The sequence below is a fragment of the Chaetodon trifascialis genome, chromosome 2 (genome assembly GCF_039877785.1).
Source record: "Chaetodon trifascialis isolate fChaTrf1 chromosome 2, fChaTrf1.hap1, whole genome shotgun sequence".
Lineage (NCBI taxonomy): Eukaryota > Metazoa > Chordata > Actinopteri > Chaetodontiformes > Chaetodontidae > Chaetodon > Chaetodon trifascialis.
Genome location: NC_092057.1, coordinates 28,371,506 through 28,392,558, shown reverse-complemented (window position 1 = coordinate 28,392,558; position 21,053 = coordinate 28,371,506). Strand labels below are relative to the sequence as shown.

The following is a 21,053-nucleotide window of genomic DNA, read 5'->3' as shown; positions in this document are numbered from 1 at the left end:
GGAATTGCCTGGGACAGAAACTAAACACTTAATTGGTTCAAGAAATGGGATTCCTCAGATCTGTATGTGTGTGGATGTGAACTCTCTAAACCCACTGCCTGTGATAAGCCATGATTAGAGACAAACAAACACCTTGATCAAAGGAAGATTTGTTGGGACAGCTTCAGTCAAACAGCAGGAGGGAGACGGAAGTACCAGATGATTATCTTTGATGACATATCTCTGGGATTTGGATTAAAAAGAGACATCTCTGGGATTTCTATTGCGTCATGTTATTGTGTTTGGAACATGCAGGCATTCTATTGTTGCATTTTTCGAGCTCTAGAAATCTATACATTGGTGTGAGAGACAGAGAGAAAATTTTGTCCTGGAAAGAAGAATTCATGTTCCTTTCACAAAGTTTCAAAGGAAAGGGTTGAGTATTTTGTACTTCTTATTTTGTTATTTTAATTCTTTAAAAACTAAAACTCTTTTTTTTCTGCTGGAGGACCCAGTGATCATCCAGTGAAGTTTATTGAGTGCTAGAATGGCTGTAAATGCAAATTTGTCACATTTAGCACCTTTACTGTGATCTCTACAAACCTTAACCAAGTAGCTTTAGAACTGCTTCATAACAACATTCTGTTTGGTAAGAGGTTTGGACAGAGAGATTGAAACAAAAGAGAAACAGACAAATTCCAAAGTTCCTGCCATTTTAATGTTAACTGGATTTAAAATGGTTCAAAATAGCTCAGTTAATTAGGAGACTTGAAGGAGGCAGATTGTAGACAAATGAATATCTTGACTTCAGATGGGTGGAGTCACTCATATCTTTCTGTGACTACAGAAGCTCTTCTGTTTGTTAAGACCACATGACATTGGTATTTGTTTTCTCTAGTTAAATTCTTCCTGTTTTCTTTTCCCCATTCTTCTTTAATCATTCTTCATCATTTCATGTCTCCTTTCACTCTTTATTTCACTCCATTTCTTTCCCACTGACTGCTCTGTACAATGTCAGGGCCAGCAATTCTTACAGCCTTTCAAGTTTGCCATTGTTGAAAATGCTAGAGAGTGTCGTGACTGTCCTCTAGTATTCGTATCAGTGGATTATTATTGTAATAATATCAACATGCAGTGTAGCTTTGGATAAAATAATTACAGATGTTTTACTGCAAGAGGTTTGCAATGAGTAAAAGTAGCTAACTGGTAAGCACTAAATTTGTAACATGAATGAAAATAACAGGAAATAACTCTATAAATGTGGATGAAATAAAAACTGGAGAAGACTGAACATTCCACTTGTAATGAGCAGCTAATAATGCTGCTACACACAAACACACACTTAGATGGAAACTGGTTTGTAACTGTTTAGCAACACTGCGTGTAGAATTTTGATGTGAGTATGTTCTAAATTGCCTGTTTGTATTAAAAATATCTGAGCTGCCTGCTTTAATCCATTTTTTTGAAAATGAGTAAACATCACTCGCTCATGGGAACGTGTCTGTCAGAGAGAGTCAAGGAGAGGTCATTACAGTATGAGTCACCTAAGTATGTGCACAGGAAAATTCACACCTATTTTATTCATTTATCTATTTCAATTTCTGTGTTATTTAGATAGTGAGAGCTGGAGAGAGACAGGAAAGGCAGGGGAGTGAGGTGATGACATGCAGCAAAGGGCACGGCCTGGAATCGAACCAGGGCTGCTGTAGTTACGTGTATATACACACAGCACAGGAAACAACATCCATAACACCAGACTCAAACTGTGTGTGTGTGTGTGTGTGTGTGTGTGTGTGTGTGTGTGTGTGTGTGTGTGTGTGTGTGTGTGTGTGTGTGTGTGTGTGTGTGTGTGTGCTTACTCAGGCAGGGCTCTCCTGATGATGCTGTGAACTTGTTTGTAGACGTCCAGTTTGGACAGACAGCTGCACTGGGTGTGGTTGGCCACACTTATGGTCACCGGCTTGGTGCCCTGAGTGATCGGCACTGTGATCTCAAACAGCTGCAGAAAGAACAAAAGAGAGAATAATTAGTGAGAGACAGTGATTCAAGACAAGGTTCTAAAGGCATAGTAAAGTGCACCGTGAGGAATGGCATTGCACTCTGTGTATCTGCCAAGGCAATCTGCACACATGCTAATGACTGCAGTAGCAGTTACAAGCAACACATTAAATAAAAGTAATAGTGGAAAAAAATTGAATTTTACAGCTTGTCTCTTCTTTGTGTGTCTTATTTTCTGTCCCAGCAATGTAAACCAGACAATGATGCTGTTGCCATAACCAAACTTTTCTGTGTTTAGTGGTTGAAGAATGAATAACAAAAGTGAAGCAGATGAACAAAACAAGAATTGCTCTCCAAACCCCACATTCTTCCATGATTTTCTATTTTAACAAAAAAGATTTTCTGGATTTTCACCAACTACAGAAAAATTAAACCAGTTTAATGGTCACTGGACTACACAGCAAAGATGGTGTATCAGAAATAGTGCATTGTTCAAATGTCTGCTCCACCAAAAAAGTGAAGAAAAAACTGTTGACACAATGAAGAAATGTCAGACATTCCAACACAAGAAGTCTTTGATGGCAGCTGCTGTATGGCCTACTGGACATCATTTCTCTATGGGTGATCCCATTAGTTTCACAGTGGAACTATTTTATTTCAGCTGTCGCAGAAAGACCCCTGTTCTACCTGACCAGACTGAACACTCAATCTGCTTTTACATGGAGGGTGATGTGAAACTGTCTTTCTTGCCAGACCCAGATTAGTCATCTGGTCAAAGAGCGTTCTTTCTGATCACAGTACTGATCAGTTTGGATAAATAGACAAAATAAAACAGAGCTGATTTAGCGTTTTGCTTTTTTTTTTTTTTTTTTTCAAAAAAAAGTTGGGACACTGCGCAAACCATACATAGAAACAGAATGTGATGATGTGGAAAACACTGGCCTTGGCAGTTTCATTTTGAAGTCGACTTTGGCAAGATACTGCTCCCAATGCTGTGTATGAGTCGGTGTCTGAGTGATACAGCTCGTAATGAGCAGGTGACTTAGCGTGTGTGAATGGGTGAATGCAGACTTATAAATAGAGTCCATTTACCATTTGTGAAGGCACCATTAATGAACCATGTATACAGGTTTTGGGGCAACATATGCTGCAAAGCACATGATGCCTTTTTCAGGGAAAGCCTTGCTTATTTCAGCAAGACAATGCCAAACCACATTCTGCAAGTATTCCAACAGCATGGCTCTGAGCTAAAAGAGTCCGGCTGCTGAACTGGCCGTCTGCAGTGCTGACTTGTCACCCATTTGAAACTGTTTGGTTCATCACCTTCTGCTTCTATTTACATTTTACACAGTGTCCAAATTCTTTTGGAAACAGCATTTCAACCCATTGTGTTTCTGTCTGCCTGATGAATAAATGTAATATTCACTCTGATTTTACTTCAGTAACATACTGTATCTGGTTGTTGAGATGATTATTTATTTAGATTTTTTACTTTCTTCACCTGGTGATATTTTTATGCTCTCCACGTTAGCAGGAGATACCATTCAACTTGATGAAGTATTAATACTGTATGTCAGGGCTGTGTTACTGCCAGCTTGTATTGCAGTTCTTCTGCTCTCTAGTGGCCACAAACCAATTAATGCAGTTTATGCAGACTTTTTACATGAAAGTGTCACAATATATAAATATATTCTAAATCCATTTAGCGGAAGTCCCAGAGCTCACTGCAACTGCTTTATTCAGTGAATAAAAACAGTTCATTACAAAAAGCCACTATTTCACACACTCTTTTAACAAGGTCCTCTCAACAAGGACCCCTCAACTTGGAGTTCAACTAAAATCTAGAGTTAGTGGGAAGAACATTTTAAAGTGAAAACAATAAGACTGTGAATGATTGCCACTTGAAGTATAAAAAATAATGAGTTGGGCTTGGATTTTCACATGACACTGATGGAGATACTGACACAGGACTGTTGTACACAATAGAACAGAAACCCTGAGAGCAACTTCCTTCTTTCACTCTCAGAGTTGAACAGCATGAATAGAAACTAATTAGTCTCAATGACTCCTTTTCAAGACCCTTTAATAGCTTAAACTGTCTCTCTCCCTCTCATCTTAATTGGGATATCATTAAAGCTGACCTCAGTCTTTTTGACCTGGTGAGTGCTCACCATGGTTACAGAACACATGCATAAAGAGAGCTCTTTGAGATCATGGTGATTACCACTGGGTTGAAAAGTTCACCTGCACACATTTCCTAAATTTGTGGTAATGTTTTGGCTTGTAAAACTCTTCGTTCTAAGACTTCCTGTCACTGACTATAACCAAGGCCTTGGTGTTCAGAGAGACAGACTTCCAGCAAAACCCCTCCATACTGCTCAGTGTTGTGTGTCATGCAGCAACAGACCGTAAGAGCATACCGCATGACACAAGAGTAATTGGTTGATAACTAACATAACTAAACATACTGCAAGTAACCACCATGGCACTCCTGTAGTTTGGTGGGGTATTTGCTGAAGGTGTCAATAGGGGCATTCACATCTGAGTTCCTCTGAATGCAGTGCTGTTCAAGACCAACTGATGTTGGGCTGATGTGTATGCAAAGCAACTGAGTGCTTCCTGCTACTGAACTTGAAATATTGGTTAAAGGCACCAACAAACAAATGAATAAGTGGTGCCATGAATTCTCTTGCCACAATTTTTAGTTGAGGAAAATTCATTAAATAATCAAGGTGTTATGGTTCATTTATTGTGATTTTACAACAGGTTGCACAATGAAATATCAGCTGTAGCTCCTTCATGTTACAGATACATGGAGTATATATACAAATATCAAAGTTAGAATTAAATATAAATAAAATTGTATATATAGTTGCTTTTTTCATATACTTATATACAGGACATATAAACATATGCAGCCAGAAAGTATCTAAAGAATGTGCAATGCTGTTATAAAGCTCCATGTTATTTTTTTATGGTAGAGTGTGGAGGATGAATTGAGTCTCGCTGTAGAGCCCGCGTGTCCTGAGCTGTGCACAAACCATGCCAATTTGTGATGTTTCCAGTCAGGAAGCTTTCTATTGCTCCTCTATAAAAGCTGACAAGAAATTGGCATGGGAATATTGCCTTCTTACATTTCCTTAAGAATGCTTAACCGGGGTGGAGATGTGATATGTCCATGACAGGTTTTCTGTGATGCTGATTCCCAGGAACCGAAAAGCCTCCACCTGCTCCAAATTAGTGATTAAGTTCAAAAGGCCTTCAGAATTTTTTCTTTCTTTTTCTTTTTGGCCTTTTCAACAAACACAAACAAGAATCCAACACCGACAATGACTCATATCTAAGACAAACATCAAATCAAACAATACCAAAAATCAAACAAAGATAGAATGACAATTTGATTTGGTAACCTTTCCTTGCTGACAGTCTTCAGGACACAGTTGCTGAGAAGGTTGACCACATAGCATTACTTATCCAGAGAGCCTATATTAATGTAAATGACTCTTTCAGCTAGTTTCAACGGTCACATTAGTCCAGTCTTGAATGATTAGAGCGACACTATCTCTCCATTTACAGCAAATGTACTTTTTAGTGACAGCAAAAGCTATGGACAGTCATCTGTTAACTACTGCCAACTCCAGTTTGCTGTTGATTAGGAACTCTAGCACAGACACACTGTATTTACATGTCCTGCTTTGTGTGCCACTTCTCCCTCTGCCAACAGTTATAGGAGACTCCATTACCCACAGCGTTAGACTACTATTGCCACTCACTATTTACTGTCTACCCAGGGCTGCAGTTTCTGACATAGAGGCTCATCCAAGGGTGCTGGCATCACAGAGGGACAGGCAGGCCCAGGCACACACCACCATTAGTTTCAGCAGTATTGCAATCAGTGTTAGATTAATAATGGGGACATGAAGCATTCAGAAATCTCAAAACACAGCCTAGCCAGGATGTTGGAGTTTGCCACAAAAATTAGTCAACATCAATTAGTTGTCTCTGGTCCCTTCCCTGTGAGGGATAATTACCACTGGCTGGCTGCTTATTGTAGTAAGTAGGGATTTGCTTTTGTCAATAACTGACCTTCTGGAGCTGCCACAAATCACAAAAATCTGACTGCCATTCCTACTACTGGTGAGGTGTTCCACAAAGCAGCTGATAACGTCTTAGAAAACAAAATATCTAAGGTAATGACAATTGAATCCCCACACTGTAATGTGTGCAGGCGATGGAAGTCTCTCTATGACAATATAAGCCATCCTGTCCGATTAATACATCATCCACTGGTAGCGCTACAAATTGTCCTACAAATTAGAGCTGCAGTCCAGACAAGACCCTCAAACTTGGTTTCGTAAATATCAGATCTACCAAAGCATCACAGATTAATCAGCACAGCCTTGATATGACTGGTTTATGTGGAATTTGGCTGAAACCAAATGGTTTCTAACTGTTAAATGATGCTTTCTCATCTGACTGCATCAACATATCACATGTTACTAGTGAGTTTCACTAGTTTCACTTGAAATGAGGTTACTTTATTACTTATGTTACTTATTACACTACTTTCACTTTCACTTTCACCGTAATCGCCACATTATTACATCTAGCAATATATTTGGCTTATGGGTATATCATGGTTTGTAATCACAACACTATCCTTTATCAGATGCATCTCATGCAATGGATACTTTTCCATTTCAGTCTCTGCAGCTGTCTGCACTGGCTCTGTGCTGGCATCACGTATTAGCTGAGTCTTATGGGTGTCACTGCAACTTGAAGTGTTTATGTTAGAAGTCTATTTTAGACTTGAAATCTTGTAGATGCTCAATAAATATATTTATTCACATTTTGCAACCGAAATTGTTAAATTAGAGGGCTGCTTTGTCTGCTGTGTAAAAACATGGATGTCATAATTTACAGCTCCTAACTTCTGATAAACTGAGATGCTGGTCATTGGTCCTGCTAAATATAGACATCAATTTGATCAAGTAAGAGTAACTCTCCATTTCTCAAAGTTTGACTGTCAATTATCTTGGTATTAGGTTTGATAATACCCTCTCTTTTCAGCACAGTCAAGAAATCACTAAGACTTTTTTTTTTGTTTTTTTTTCCGACTTACACAACATACCTAAAATTTGGTGTTTTCTGTCCTTGGCTGATGCATAGATCAAAATTTATGCCTTTGTTTCATTTGGATTTGATTATTGTAAAGGTTTGTGTCTCAAGCTGCACACAGAACTCATCTTTTCCCCCAACATTCAGTTAACTGCTTATTTTTGATTATCTACCTGCCAATGAGAATACTGTAAATTTTCTGAAAACCACTTCATCTCTCTTAGCTTCTTTTTGTGTCCCACAAGCACAGTTGTGTGTGTGTCCCCCGCCCCCCCCGTCTCTCATTTCTCCACCTTCTCTTTTCACCTAAGCTTCTCCTGCTGTCTTGACTTTCCTGGCTGTCGCTGCCTCATTCCAGATGTCTGGATGTGGATCTCCATCCTCCATGAGATTTGGCCTCTCGTCTCGCTCCATTGTCTGCACCTTGTCCTTGTGTCTCTCTCCCTCTGTGTGTGTTGGTTTCTTTCTCCTATCTGTGTGAATGGTGTGCTTGAGTTTCACTTTTGTTTGTGTAGTGTATCCTTTTCCAGATCTCCGTGGTAGAGAGGAGGTCATGTGGCACAGGTTTGTTTGGCAACACCTGAAGTTGCTCAACATTCTCCCAGATCATATTCCTCATATGATAACAACTTATCCATAACTGTGTCATCTTGTTTATCCATACTATGATTTTACTATGTTGCTCTATTCTGCAAAACAACATTTGTTATTTTTCTGTGAGTTCTGGGAGAGGGACCCGTCCTTGGTTGCTCTTCCTGAGGCTGCCAGCCGACTGGCGCCCAGTTCCTTTTGTCGTCACCACTGGTCAACTGGTGATCTTCTTGCATGTTTTTAGTGGGGGTATTTTATGGAGGATACCCCAGGTGAGCACGGGGAGAACATGCAAACTCCACACAGAAAGGCCCCTTTCCTCGAGCAGCAGGCACCGGAGGCATGGTGGTGGACACGGCCCCGGCGTCAGTCGACCCATCTGGCAACTTTTTGAAACTAAACTTTCCATTCAGAATCTTGTTCGCATCCATTTCGGCATTTTGCGTTTCATATCCACACAAACCGGTAGCCTACTCTTTGAGAGCTAATGAGCAGGCAAGACCAAACACGTGCGTGGGGCGTGCCTATTGTTTTGTTTCCGGTTTACAATCAGATCCTGCAGTTTTTCTAAAGTTACTAGCAGTGGCCACAGCTTATAAAAAACTACAAGTTCACTAGATCACAAAGAACGTTAATCTTGCGATTAAAAAAAATGACGCCATTAAAATTGATTTGCGTTAACGTGTTAATAATGCGATATTTTTGACAGCACTAGTATATATATGTGTGTGTGTGTGTGTGTGTGTGTGTATACATACATACATACATACATACATACATAACTATTGTTTGTACTTGTACTTGTAATCTATAAAATGGGCATAATCCTGCATGACAATAACGCACAAAACACACATTTGTCGTAAATGTGGCCCCAATTTCAATTTTCAACTGGCTGACAGACAAATGTTCACGTGCCACTCAAAAGTAAATCTTTACTTTGTCTTTGACATCTACCAACCACTTTCATATCTTATTCATATTTTACCAGCATTTCGCTGGTGGCTGGTGGTAATTTGCCACCCTGTGTGGACATTGTTGATAAGAGAGAGATGGACAGACAGAGAAACACTGTATGTTGTGTTATTGGCTGTAATAACGCCACTAAAAAAGAAGCAGTGGCACAATCTAAAGAGTACTGTTCACCCAGAGAGAAAATACCTTAAAATATTTTGTCAGTTGTTGAGTTTGTCCAACAAGCTATGTCAAATTCTAAATCATTTGTCCCCTCTTGTGAATTCAGTAAAGTAATGCATTGAAGTTAATCCTTTGTTTGTGTAAAAATGTTGTCTCTTGTCTCTTTTGTTTCTCCTGACATGTTGATATAACATCTCGGCTCCTCTGTGTCTAAAGTATGTTTTAACATTATCTGCCAAGAAAAGCTGAAGATACTTGTGATCACACCGTTTCAGCTGTTTTCACTATACATTATTAAACCATTTTCTGATATGAGAAACTTAATAAACATCATGAAATGCTGTCCATATTATATGTGTTATATCTTATTATTTGTCCCTTCTTGTATTTTCTATTTTTATTGTATCCTGAAAACACACACCAAAGTTCTTTGTCACCTTGCCATTAGTTGTCAAGAGGGACAGACCAGCCAACATTGCCATTGTTGGGCCAAAAAATAGACTAGTGGGGCTAAAAAAAAGGGGGAAAATATCTAATCTAGCAGATATCTGAGGTGCAGGGGCGGGGCTTGCGGTCAGGCAAGCCAGGCAGTTTCTTGGAGCCCCCGACCATAGGGGGGCCCCGGCCACTTATGTACAACAAAGATTATTGATGGGCTTGGACTTTCAGGGACCTCTGTTGGTCCCTGGACATCACTTTGAGAGCCACTAATCTATTTTTTCAGTATTCATCTCAAATGTCCCAAAAATTGTGCATTTATGTGTGCAAAAAACAAATTTTTGTGGCGTGCACGGATGGGGTGGGGGCCCCAGGGACTTCTTGCTTGCAGCTCCAAGAGACCCTAGCAACGCCACTGGTGAGGTATAAAGGCTAACATGGCCAACAATGACTAAACCATAACACATTAGGCACAATACAAAAGAGTGAAAGAAGGAATACACTAAGGTGTTGAAGAGAAAGTGGCACACAAACATCTGCAGAGTGAAAATCCAGTGCAGGTGGGAAACTGAACTCGTATGCACAGAACCACCAGGCAGACATAAATGCTTAAAGAGACTTACAGTCAGCCAAATCATAAATTACACAGTGTAGCACAACCTCTATCACCTGCTTAGTGTCAAAATCTCTCAACGCCTGCCAGCTGTTTCAAGGCACTAACACATTTGACTCTTCACCTTTCCATATATCCATTTTAAGACAAATTATTTGCAATCACTTTCAAAAAAGTCATTGGAACTCACTTGAACTCTAAATGGTCTATCTAGCCATAATTTGAATGATTTACTATGTTTCGTATGTTAATCTCCAACTCTGTCCTTAGACTGAAGCCAAAAACAGCTGGAAAAACTAACGGAGTGAAAGAATGTCTTTTGAAACCTCAAAACGACTGTGGCTCAGCTACCACAGTGCTGATGCCAGGAGAAAGCCTCTCATCTTCAACCTCGGCCTCCTTTCTTCTTACCTCAACTGAAGTGTGGCAGGCGTCATGAATTTTCGTGATTATGTGTTCTAAGAACCATTCAAACCCCATTGTCCAATTTTCAAAATACAGAATAAGGCTGCCTTTTTAATATACTTTAACTGACTTTTTTGACTGACGACATGTTCTTTCAATGTACCAGTCAAACACCCTAACCCCCCTATCTCACTGATGCACATTGCTTGAGAGCCATCTCTCTTCTCCCAGTCAAACGATAAAACTACAAATAAAAGCTATTACTTGATACACTGATGCGGCTACTTTTTTATAACAAACCTAGCTAAAAGATACAAAATCCACATTACTCCCATTACTACACTCCACTAGTCTGTTCTCTTAGATTCTTTTAAATGCATGGAAATGTATTCCTCATTACTTCCCACCAACAATGAAATGTTATGATGAAGCATACATTATCATAGATGCATTGAGTACTATGTCTCCTTAATACAGTTAATCGCTGAGATGTGTATGGGTGGGTATAGGTAGTGTTAGCATGAACCATATATCAAGTAACACTAGTACACTCACACACAAACACTCCAAAAATGGATTTGCACATGTATGTCTACAAACACACACATACGCAGCCAAACACACAGCCAAACACACAGCTGCATTCAGTAGACTTCCTGCTCTGATTGAAACCAGCTTTGACAAATCATATAACAAAAGAGCTATCAGCCCAGGCTGCCACTGCCAGTTCATTAAGTTAACACTTATGGGAAATGAATAAAGCAGCTGAGCTGAAACAATAAGCCATCACACACAGTATGAGCCAGTCCATTAACAACAGCTACCTGGAAATGAACTCACCATCTGAAAGAATGTACCCTCCTTTAGCTTTCCAGAGTGTAGCTGAGTGGTGATTGAGGTGTACATAAATACCTCAAAGATACACTGTGTCAGAAGGAGCTGGTGGTTAGACTGACTGTGTGTTATTCAAAGCTGCAACAGGTGGTCATGGTGCCATTTTCATCGGGTACTTTGATCTTATAAAACAGGTACACAGCCTATTGCTGCACAGATTCCAAGTTCATACAATAAAATCGTTTAACTGCAAGCTTTATTTTCATCACTCAATGAAAATGATCATCTAATTTCATTAGTTCACTTCATTGCCAGACTATTGCTTTTCCTTACAGTATTTGGAGTACTGGCATCATTGTGCACATGTACAAATCTTCAAAACAACAGGCAAGACATAATAGCAAAGACACATATGTTATAATGTAATTAGGGCTGTCAGTTTAACACGTTAATTAGATTAATTAATTACGCTGCAAATTAACACGCTATAAAAATTAACGCAATTAATCATGAGTGGCAAGTCAATGTGCAAGCATTTTAAATTTGGCCCTTCGAGTGACCCGTAGGCTGCATCCTATCTGCGCTACTAGTCAAAACAACAACAGACGTGGATGCGACACCGGAGAGCGAGGCAAGCCTACTTGGACCTTTGAACGGCAAGTTTATTTATAAAAAGAACAAAGACGGGACTATTAACAAGAACGCAGTGATTTGTACCTTGTGTAAAAAAGAATTTTCCTATCACCGTAGCAGCTCCAGCCTGAATAATCATTTTAACGCTAAACATGTAGTTGCTGCTAGTGCCGCTAGTGCTACCATGAGCTCACTCCGCCAACCCACACTTGCTGAGTTAGGAAAACGAATGAGCAAAGCCACGACAGACAAAAACTGACAAACTCAATCGCAAAGTGGGTTGCTGCTGATTGCAGGCTGACTTCAATCGTGGAAGACGAGGGCCTAAAAGAGGCGTTTCAGATAGCGTCATCTGACTCTAATTTCCAGCTACCGTCGAGAACTACAGTGATGAAAAGAATTCACCAGCTGTAATGTGAATGTCAGTGAATTGTAATGTCCTAGAATTCAAATTCTTTATTTGGGGACCTTTAGCAGATATGAGATTAAAATGCGATTAATTAATTACAAATCCTGTAATTAATTAGATTAATTTTTTTAATCGCCTGACAGCACTAAATGTAATATAAGTTACTATAGTTGCATTGATGTCACTATGTCCTAAAGTAACTGTGTGCATTATTATTTGCTGAGGAATTTTAATATTTCCTAAAAGTAGACAGCTCAGTGCACTGTCCCATTATATTTTGATCTCATTTAGTGAAGGCACACCCACATGAAACTGTGGAATCACACAAACCCCTTTATTCATGTTTTGCTTGTCTTTCCACTATTCTATAACCCCAAAAAAGCTGGAATGTTGTGTAAAATGTAGTACAACAGAACGCAATCATTTGCAAACAAACTGTGCTTATGAAGTGTTCCTTTGTCCAGTTCTATCCAGCCCTGTAATCCATGACAGTCAGTGACTTATACTGAAGGCCTTTCCTTCATACTGCTGATTCTCTTTGTAGTCAAAGTCAAAGGCAGACATCAATTTCATCTGCAATCTCTAACTGGAGTGATGTTACATGCTGCTGACCCACAAATATGCACAGTGAGCAACAAGCAGCAGACTGTTGTTAAACCTCTGTGCTTATGTGCACATCCAACTCGTTGGTTATGGTTAATTTTTGTAGCTTCAAGTTTCTAATGCAAATCAAGAGGCGCATAAGTGAGGGAGGAGCCACTGAAAACAATTCACACAGACCAATGAAAAAACTTACATCAATAAAATGTCTGTCTCCACTAAGTCCCTCAGTACCACACGTTCCTGCAAATCCCCTCCCATTGCATCCATCCGACACACGAGGTAACCGTCATCTAAATAAGAGTAAGAGTAACAGCAAGGAAGAGTAAGAGTAACATAATGCAGCAGAGATACTACATTTCCCAGGAGTAAGAGTTAAATCTTAAAAAAAGCTCATCTATTTGTGGATCATTACCAGAAAAAAAATACGAAGATTGAGGAGGGAAGTCTTTTGTTCCCTGGTTGAGAGCATTTATTTTTTGCATTATAAACAGTCAAAAGAAACTGATGAGGGGAGGCACTGTGTTTAAACAGTGAATGAATTTAGGCCGTAATTGTCACAGCCTCTAAAACACCCACCTATAACGTGCTTTAATGTGTTTTCTCTAATAACACCCTGTATCCAAGTGCACCGGTGTGACAAGTAAGCTTGGCCACAAAATTTCATGGAATTGTCATGAAAGTTTTAGTGTGATGCAGTTTCCTATTACATTATCACACACATTGTGTAATGCATCTCCATCATGTGCATAGTTGTGCACAGGACTCCCTGAAATGTTTTTGAGGCATGTCCTCACTGTGTGCTGATGTTTTGCCCTCAGCTCCTCATCCAGCTGCAGGAAGACGTCATAGTGGGCCATCACCTTCTTCAGAAAATATTAATAGAAAACATGTGTTGTGATATCCATCCAAGGCTTTTTGAAACAGTGCTTTGGGTCAACAGCAAGCAGCAGCACTTACTGTACAGCAAAATAAATACTGCATCTCATCCAAGACATCAGCATCAAATTACTGCTCACATGTCTTAGCTATTTCACACCAGATGTCATCAGCGTCTGTTGGAGGTCTGTGCTATACTGAGTGATAGTTTTCATAACAGTGGTTTTCAATCACGAAGCCGATCTTTGTTTATGTGCCCTGGATGGCAGGTCTCTCAGCTGTTGCTCATTGCTCCCAAAAGAAGATGATGTCCATCTATTTCTTTATTATGTATACACAGTATAGACAGTTAATCCAAAGAGAATCCAAGTGTTATGTCCCAAGGTTCATATTTGGTTATTCTCATGGCAGAAATGTATATAAAAAAATCTTCAGATGATTTAAGTGCAAATCGCTTGATCTCTTATCCCCAGAGCAAACTTAATTCATATTAAAAAAAAAAAAAAAAGGAATTCAAATGATTTCAAAACATCATTTTTCATTTCATGGTGTGTTTAAATGCCCATAAATGTATTTTTTATGAAGATTGTGTAAAATGAAATTCCTTCTGTGGAAGTCGTGTTTACATAGGAGTAAGATGACCTGGCTCAAAAGCATTTTAACTGGGAATCAACCCAACAACGCTGCCTGTCGAACCATTTGCTTCTGTTTTCAATATGCACTTGCTAGTTTCTTTTGTTAACAGTATTTCATTGAGTAACCATGTGTGCTTGCCTGAGTATGTGCTCGACAATAAAACATCTCATCACCATACATCTTTCATCACATTCAGTAGAAATCACTTTGTGGTTTGGATCTGTTCCAAACATTACCACACTTTCACTATGTAGACCATATAATACTTCCTTTTTAAATATTCTTGGCCACTCTGGATGTCTCTATAACAGGATGGAGGTAATGAAATACATAGGTGCCTTCATGGTCTATAATTTGGAAATACAGAATAGAAAACATATGTTTGTGATGCATGAGAAGGGCTTTATTTTCATAATATATGTTCACCATAGAATTATATATTGCTACTTTCTGTCTTGTCCCTTATGCTGGATCTACACTGTGTTTACATTTTTAGCCATGCTGGTTTCTGGGGATGACAATGTCTTTATTCCAGACTGAAATGTCCCCATCAAATGTTACGTACTTTTCATCTCGCACCATTATCAGGTCAGAAATTATGACAAAATTAGTGCAGACAAAAATAAGTGCAGTGATGATCAAATACCAGCAAATCTAACAGCAGTCAAATGAGCCGCAGCTGCACTTTGTGTTTGATTTTAATGAGCAAATGTTTGCATGCTAAGACACAGTATTACACTTTACTTACCATCAATAATGAAGTCTTATGATGAATTATTATTATAATTATTATTATTTTTTAGATGCACTGATGGCTATTATAGAGTTCTATCAATCATTAATACAGCTGATTGCTGAGGTGTGTATAGGTAGTCATAATGCATTATAAACTGCATCAGTCAACCTCTATAGCTTGTCAAGAGCCTCCACAAGACACTGGAAGTTATAATTCATTCTAAGTCACATTTATAGTGTTTTTATGACTGTTGATATTGTGCATCAGAAAGCATTAAGTGTGTTTCTGAGTGCAGTCATGAAGCATTATGAATGCATTAGAATTCACTATGAATGTCACTAGAGAGGTAAAAATGTAAAGATTGTCTTAAGGGTGTGTTTGAGCAGCTTGTGCACTGCTTAACATGATTGAGTTCATCCACTGCAGAAGCTGAATGAGCTGTCTCTGAGTGCCCCATAATGACTGCTTTCTGTATTAAGTTTGAGCAGCTACATGTGTTGGTTATCCCAGAGGATTACTGGTTCACAATATGGATTATGATCGTATTATAAGAGTCAACGCATTTCTACACATGGCTATATTTTGTCACTGAAGAACTACCATCTAGTGGATTTTATCATTTATGCATGCATTCCATCCATCCATCCATTATCTATACCACCTATCCCTTTCGGGGAGCCTATCCCAGCTTCAATGGGCGAGAGGCGGGGTACACCCTGAACCGGTCGCCAGCCGATTGCAGGGCCACATACAAGGACAAACAAACATTCACACTCACACTCACACCTACGGACAATTTAGAGTCATCAATTAACCTAATGAGCATGTTTTTGGTCTGTGGGAGGAAGCCGGAGTACCCGGAGAGAACCCACGCATGCACGGGAAGAACATGCAAACTTCACACAGAAAGGCCCCGCCTGACCCGGGGATCGAACCGGCAACCTTCTTGCTATGAGGCACGCGCACTACCTGCCGCGCCACCGTGCATTTATGCATGCATTCCACCAAGGCCAAATGCCTGATCTCGCAATATTAACAAAAGTGAAAAATAATTTGTGCATCACTGTGCCCATGATTTGGATCCCCCCTAAAATCTTCTCCCTTGGGTCATGCTACACCTGTCCACTAAGTTTCATGAAAATTGGGCCAGTAGTTTTTCTGTAGTAAATAAACCTACCTGAAAACATAACCTCCTTGGCAGAGGTGAATACCTAATTTGGACCAGGAATATCCACAGCAAAATGATAATCTGGCCACAGCACCATTTGCTTTTTCATAAAATCAAGCAAACTTGTTTTGTGCTGAAGCAATCAGATCATCATAAAACCTATGCTGTACAGTGCTCTTAGTAATGGGCTACTCATTATATTGACACAATATTAAAATCTCCAAATTAACTTAGAATTGGTTTCTTATTTTGTGACACAACTTTTGTGGCCAGTTTAAACAAGCTCAGTCAAATCATTTTTTAGCAGTGATCAATTATCCCACACTGAACAGGGCAACCTCAGAAAGAGCCACTTACTGAGAGAGAAAACAAGCTATAAATGTCAATGTGAGCACACACAAATACACACAGTATTCCCATGGTCAGACCGCAAAACAAGACAATTAAAAAGCACTGCATGCCAGTAACTCCCTCTCTTTAACCACAATTGTACTCTGGAGACCAGTACACACACACACACACACACACACACACACACACACACACACACACACACTCTTTTGATACATTTGTACTTTCATCCTTGTGAGGACATTCATTCAGATAATGCAATCCCTAGCCGACCCTACCTTAACCTAACCTTACCCTCACAACTGAATACTTAAGCCCTCATCTAAACCTAACCTAAACCTCATTCTAACCTCACCCTTTAAAGTCTGAACTTTCAAACAGCCCGTTGATTTGTCCATAGGTTTGTCCATAGGTGAGGACTGGCAAACATGTCCTCATTTCCCAAAAATGTACTTACTACCCAGATCTAAAACTCAAAATGGTCCTCATAAAGATAGCTGTAGAAATACATACATACAGTACAGACACACAAACCCACACACTCCAGGGTAACGTAGAGCTCTTGCATCTGCTGAGACATGTGAACAGTTTGTATACAGGTGAAGTGTTTCTTATGTACTCAGTGTGCACTTAGCCGTGGAAACCTATTTACTAAGACTCCTTTGTGCACGGCAGTTATCTCTCCTTTCATTCAGCTGCACAGCTGCTGCTTTCCCTGCCTGTAGTCTTTTGTCACACACACATGCGTAGTTGTAAAAAGCCATATCAGAAACTCGTCTAGATAGCCGTGAAATTATCATTTTTTGCAGGGGAAGTCAGGCTTCACAAATCCCCTACCCCTGTCACAATAGCCATGATTCTTGTTTACATGACAGCTAAGACACCAGCTTATTGGACAAAGATGTCAGCAACGTGGTTTATTAAGAACATTGAAAAACAGTAAGAGTGGCAGATTCTTACAAATTTTGGAACCATCAGTTTTTGGTACAGCACATCAAGTACACCATGCTGTGCCTTGTGCTAAATGCTGTCAATAACTCAAAAAAAAAAATAAATAAATAAATAACAGCCCAAATCGGTAAGTATGTTAACATGGTAATATTAGCATTACATTACAAAAGTATCTTAGCTCAGCCTGACAAAACTGAGCCTGAGATTCCTTCAAATGCCCCTATAGAGAGAGAACAAACCCTTTGTATTCATCTTGCCAGCAACTCAAAAATGTAGGTAGCCATGCATACTTTGTGGCGATAGTTTTTTGAACCATTAATTACTTGGTGTCACACTTTCAGTACACTGCAAATTGAAAGAGAACCAAGAGGACACACTTTTAAGCCTGTTAATGAGTTAATGGACTGAGTCATGTCATTCACTAAACAGTGGGCAAATGAGGTGTCATTTTCTGGTAACATTAGCTACAGTGCAGGCCAGGAAAAACAGTACATCTGAAACAAATAGGTCAAGGTTGAAGTAATAACTGGATACCTTCATTCTATCAGTTAAGTATTACACCATTGCCAGTTTTGGTAACAGTAGTTCTCTCATTCATTCATATGCAACATTGGAATGATCAGGACAACACTCTAAATAACAGGTTGAAAGCAAAAAATAATGAAGATAAAAATACAGCTAAAACTTTGAGCCAAAGCATTAGATATTTTCTATTGGAATTTTGGTTGTTCCAAGCTTCTGAGAGAAGAAAAAGAGTGTACTTACAGTTTTGCTGAGGTAACCAGTGGAGATATTCCTGCATTGTTTGTCTTCAGAGTGGCAGCATCCTCCACATCTGTAGACGGACACACATGGTGGTTTATAGAAGATGTTGGTGGGAGCCCCAAACTCCCTGCCCACGTCGACACACACTTCCCTGGGCATGCACTGAGTCTTCCTCCACTCCAACTCTATACCTGCATACACACAGAAAGTCAGACAAACACCGCAACCATGCAACAGGTTTTTTTTTTTTTTTCCTCAGCTGCTATACTCATGGATGGTAAGAGATGAAAGCAGAAAGGACACTCATCTGACACAAAGCTACTGTTTTTTAACCAAGTGTGCAACTTGGGTGTGGTCTGAGGTCATTACCAAACTCAGTGCATCCAGGTGGAGTCAATGTGCAAAGCAAGCAAAAAGAGAGCCACGAAAAAAAATTGCCACTTATTAACAGCAACCACAATAATCTCGATAACAGATGCTTGTTTCTGCCGAGAGGTACTGGTTTTATCAGGTCATCTCTACTCTAACACTGATTGAGCATACTTCATTATCAGGGAAGTACTTTATTAGAAGCGGGAAATTGTTTGCTGGTCTTAATGCATTTATGTCATAGATGTCAGCTGCAGGTCAAGGACCTCTTCATGCAAGCAGCAAGAGAGCTCTGAGGACAATGTTTACCATAAGGATAAGCAAGCATAAAAATAGACTAAGTTGTCACCTGAGCATGAGCTCCTTAAGCTCTCATCTGTAAAAGCACTAGTGCAGCTGAATTATAGTCATGACTTTTTAACCTTACTGAACCTTTTCTTAGACAACTGAAAATATGTCAAGGACCTATCACATGTATTTAATGTATGCAAATACTTTGTATGTAGGACATTGATAAAATGATACTAAATGGGCAATATATGCAGTTGTTAAGTATCCTATTCAAATGCATCTGTTAAACTGTCTGATGTTAATGCTCGTTTCATAGAATTTGGCAGTGTGTAATTTCATGGTGAAACATGTTCCTCACATTTACTCAGTTAAAGTTAAACTCAATCATATGCTGTGAGTACGTAGTCTCTCAGCATGTTGCTTTTATTTCAAAACAGGAGCACTGATTATCTGAGATAACTACATCCACATTTTACATTTCAGTCTGAGACCCCCCCCCCCCCCCCCCCCAAAAAAAAAAAGGTGAGCTTGATGTGAATTAACAAAATAATGCGATGCATATGGTTCTCTGAGTGTGAGGGAGATGAGTTGCAGTTACTTACAGTAAGCTCAGCCCCACTGTCCAGTTTTAATTAAATGCTGTGATTATAGTCTCCCTGCTATGGAGCTCAAAATCTTATGGACACCAATATTTTGTGACCTCAAAGTAAACTTTAACATCTTAAAGACCATTCTTCATTAGCTAATTCAAGTCTGTAAGATACTTACTTTTCAGGACATCCAAGTTGAGGTAGACAGCAGCAAATGTTGGCTCTTCTGTATCGGCCAGTGGCCTCAGTCGGCGAGCCTGTGGCCGCTGAGAGAGCTTAGAGGCTGAGGAAGCAGCAGCAGCAGAAAGTTTTGATCTGCATTTCAGAGTGGCCCAATATGAAGGATAGATGAGACTCATCAGTTCATCAACACTAGAGGCTGAACGCAACTTCTGCTCCATGTCTGGCTTTGGTGGAGAGTCCTGAAAGAGACAAGTGACACCTTCACTGAAAATACTGCTGTTATTTCTCAACGTGAATCCTCAATTCTGAATGGCCAAGAAACCTGAAGAACACTTCACAAAGGCATTGTTCTGTCAGTCACAAGTAAGTCACAGATAGTCTCACGTCTTTGCTTTACACTATACAAGTCATTATTTCTGCAGATTGAACATCATTTAATTTCTTAAGAAAATAATAATAAATGGTAAATATAAAGAAATAGTAATTACTTTTAAGTTTGTTTGTTTTTTTTTTCATTTATTACTATCAAACAAACCTCATAACAGAGTCTGATAATCTGGTAAACTTGGGTGTAACTTGTCATGGACACATTTAATGCCTTTTCTTAATTGATTTCATGGTTTTCAAGCATTTTGCATATCTCCTATGTACTCTGGACTCCTTGTACTTTATTTATTTGGAGGTTGCCTCTTTTTTGAGTGTTTTGAGTGCTTCAATCTCCAAATCTTGAAAATGGTGGAAAATATTCATATTTTTGTTGAAAAGCACTCTAAGTTGTACCTAGTTAGGTGATACAATGATTCATTAAAAAAGATACCCTTTATAAACAAACTGAGAATTTAAAATGATTACAGTGACCAGTAGAGACCACAAGGTGACAATAATGTCTAAGCATTACCACTGTTAATTATAGTTTGAAATGTGACATTCTGGTCATTTTTATAGTAACTTATAGACAAACAGGGCAGTTAATTGAAAAATAACCCAAACTGACATTATGACTCTCTAACAACATAGTTTTATATTGATGTATTCCAGAAATTCATTTCTACATGTAGGCTGATGCCTACCCCTGAAGTATAACAATCTACATACACAAATACACAAACAGACAGAGTTTTCTGTGTGGGTTAATTTCAAAAGTGGAGTTGGTCCACTTGCAGTTAAGCAATATAATAAACACTGCATGTCCAGTCTGAGAAAACAGACTCAATTATTGAGATGAAAAAGAGGTGGTTCCATGGGAGACACAGAGACAGTGTGTCTGTTCTCAGGAAAGGCAGAGATGTTCAGAGTGGAGTGACTCCTGTTATCTATAAGCCAAGAATGTAACAGTAAATGTTTAGTATGAGCTATAGTTTGTCTCAGTTTGTTGAGAG

General features: G+C 39.2%; 1 protein-coding gene across 1 annotated transcript in view; it reads right to left on the bottom strand.

Moving 5' to 3' along the window:
• The window catches only part of vegfc (vascular endothelial growth factor c), a 73,484-nt gene that overhangs the window by 15,898 nt on the left and 36,533 nt on the right, over positions 1-21,053 (bottom strand). The window contains exons 2-4 of the mRNA XM_070984816.1: positions 19,670-19,913; positions 18,242-18,432; positions 1,839-1,978 (exon numbers count right to left, since the gene is read on the bottom strand). Of these exons, the coding sequence (XP_070840917.1) occupies positions 1,839-1,978; positions 18,242-18,432; positions 19,670-19,913 (575 nt within the window). The remainder of the gene's footprint in view (positions 1-1,838; positions 1,979-18,241; positions 18,433-19,669; positions 19,914-21,053) is intronic.